The 2,966-nt window shown below is 37.1% G+C and overlaps 1 protein-coding gene across 1 annotated transcript; it reads right to left on the bottom strand.

Moving 5' to 3' along the window:
* Positions 1–1,566: 1,566 nt before the first annotated feature.
* LOC132304109 (ethylene-responsive transcription factor 2-like) lies at positions 1,567–2,761 on the bottom strand. The gene has a single exon (XM_059801633.1). It carries the CDS (start codon positions 2,560–2,562, stop codon positions 1,792–1,794), a length of 771 nt encoding a protein of 256 aa, XP_059657616.1. The 5' UTR covers positions 2,563–2,761; the 3' UTR covers positions 1,567–1,791.
* Positions 2,762–2,966: the final 205 nt, after the last annotated feature.

Below are 2,966 nucleotides of genomic sequence, written 5' to 3'. Positions count from 1 at the left end.
AGCTACTATGCTTCGCAAAGTGTACCAAAAAATTATTTTTTAACACGGTCCCTCATGACACTGTGCGGTGCAAACAGAACAATCATGAATTACTTTTGGGGATTGGTAGCTGAAAGTATGAATTACTTTTGTTAGTGATCAGGTCCTTAACGATCTCAAATATTTAATTTTGAAACCCTAAATGATAGAATTCTGCCGAAAAACAGTGTACCTCAACAGCGGAGTTTGCCCTAATCCTTGCCTTGCACAGCCTGAAATAAGACTTTAGTATATCCTAGCCTTCCCTCTCACTGCCAGAAATAAGACTTTGGCATCTCCTTCATAAAAGACTTTTATGATACATGGACTTGCAACATATTTCATAACATGACTCAAAAAAATTTTATTTATTTTTTATTTTTTATCTTAAACAGAAACTCCTCTGTTTTCAGAGCTGTAGCAATTGTTCTTGGCATTCAGAAATTCATAAAATTGACTAATTGTGAAATCAACAATTTTCTTCGGGATTGTTTGATTTGTAACTCTGAAAACTGTTATCTGTTTTTATAGAACTGAAAACACAAAACGGTACAAAAATTCTGCTTGATTCAGTTTTTTGAAAACTTATGAAAATAATTTTTTGTTCTTTGAATACTTAAAGAATTATTTTCAGAATTACAAACTCTTAATTTCTCACCTCTCTTGATTTAAGAATGAAGATCAAGGCCTTTATAACCTTCCACACAAATAGCAGTACACAAAGGATGCCAACCTCAGTAGTAGCCAACATTCTGAATCCATTTGTATGCAGTCTCACAAATGTATGTACTGCTCCTAGTTTTTATTAGTTTAGGGGTTAATATTGGATTTAGGTTTAAATTTTAAATTTGAAACAAGCTTGGAGATTTTGGTGTTAATAATAAAATTTATAATTTAATGACTGACCTTAAGTAATTGTAGTCAGGTTATCATGGTTAATCTAAAGTAACAAACCATGATCTTATTTGCTTTTGAAGGATAATTGTATCATTAAAAATAGAAAAAGAAGAAGAGAGGTGGAATGCAACCCTACAAAGGTAGAGTGTGAATATTCATTCAAATATAATTTTGTTACACTAAGAATTATTAGAATTCGCATGGTTTTAGTTGTTTGAAAATAAATTTCTGTTTACTAGATGATTTGATTTTTAATTTTTTTTTTATGTGTATCATGATGTGTGATGACAATCTATGTCAATGTAATAACATGAAGGGTAAAGTGCAAAAAACTCTCTGAATTATTAGTTAATTGTACAAAACCTTCTTGAATTAAGAATATATAACTATTAAAAAATTGTATTTAAGAACAAAATAAAAAATTATTATCACCAAAAATGTCAGATTACAAAAATACCCTTAATGGGAAGCAGTCGTTTAAGTATTTTAGTACCTGCTATTGCTAACGTTTCGAATACAATCTCAATTATGTGTAAAGTAATTCCTTTTGTTAGGCATATAACGTTTGAAGGATAAATTGAAATTCAATGATATAACTATATAAAATAAAGATGACAAAATGTAATAAAGACATGATTAAACCGCACTTAATTATGCAAAAGAACTCATTTTCATAACAAAATGTTACATAAAAGAATTGAAAATCTCATTTAAAAAAGAATTAATTAAACAAACAAAAGAAAACCACCCATTCACAATCCCAAACAACCCTTCGTTTCCTTTCCTTCTTTTTTTTCTTTTTCTTTTTTTTTCAAAAATTGAGGGTGTCATGATTGTCATGGTTCTTCAATGTACACTACAGAAATTTTCACTTACTTAGAACATGTACCCTCCAACCAACAATGGTTCTTGTTTCACCTCCAATCCAACACCACCCCCATTTTCCAATCCACCTTGTCCCAGCGCGGGCACCACCGAGCCCACCACCTTCCTCGGCCGCTTTGGCGATCCATTATCCGATGAGGAAGAAGGCTCCGACGACGAGGACGACCTCTTGGACTTGACCCGAACTGGCTCGGGCTCGCCCGAATTTATCCGAAGCGGAAAATTCAGCAGAGCACGTGACCCTCGCATGCGATAGGCCGCTCGGTCATAAGCCAACGCAGCATCCTCCGCGGTCTCAAACGTCCCGAGCCAAACCCGGGCCCCATTCTTCGCCGGATCCCTTATCTCCGCCGCAAACTTCCCCCACGGCCGCCGCCTCACCCCTCTATAATGCTTCCCCTTCGCCTGCACCACAGCCGGCGCCGCCGTCTGTGGCGGCGGCGCCACCTGAAACGTATAATTCTCCTGCAATATGGTCATTTCCGTCAGAATTTCCGGCTCTGCCTTAACGGCGGCGGTGGTGGCGGCGGTGGCCGAGAGAGAAGGGAGCCACCCAATGTTGACGGCGTCGAGGAGAGCGCCGTAGACCACCATGTCCTCCGGGTCGTTTTCTTTCAAAGGCAACTCACCCCAGTTGTCAGTCAATAAAGGGAACAAGCTGTTACCGGAGTTTGTCGCCGGAGCTTCGAATTCGCCAAGCAAGTGACATCTTATCGACTCGAGCAGAGCAAAGTCGGAATCAAAATCACTATTTGTGTACATCGTCGAATCAGAATTTGAATCAATGAAATCCTAAATATTGGTCCTGTATATATTTATGGGTAGAGAGAGTAGGAGAGGTGAGAGAGACTCTAGTCAAGAAATTGTTGGGAGTGTGTCCTGAAGTTTTTAGAGCAAAGGGGTTGTGCGGTTTATATAGTTAACATCTGAGGAATTGGTTCATGCACTTAGTCAATTTTTAGTATATGTTTTCAATAATATATATATATATATATATATATATTTGGTTTTATTTTACTCCACTTTTTTATTTTTTATTTTTAAAATTTTTGGAGGGAGGTAGAGGTTTCTTTGAAAGTTCTCGCTGCAAGTGGGAGTAGAATTATAGGAGCTTTTTATTCACGTGGCTAAATTGGGGTTTGAGAGGGATGCCATAGCATGATGTC

The sequence above is a fragment of the Cornus florida genome, unplaced genomic scaffold (genome assembly GCF_030987335.1).
Source record: "Cornus florida cultivar Cherokee Brave unplaced genomic scaffold, ASM3098733v1 CherokeeBrave_3.0.0_Hap2_Chr04, whole genome shotgun sequence".
Taxonomy (NCBI): Eukaryota; Viridiplantae; Streptophyta; class Magnoliopsida; order Cornales; family Cornaceae; genus Cornus; species Cornus florida.
This window is presented reverse-complemented; position numbering and strand designations above follow the sequence as displayed.

Coding starts and splice junctions, on each gene's coding strand:
- LOC132304109 (XM_059801633.1), bottom strand. CDS start 2,562: ATGTACACAAATAGTGATTTTGATTCCGACTTTGCTCTGCTCGAGTCG.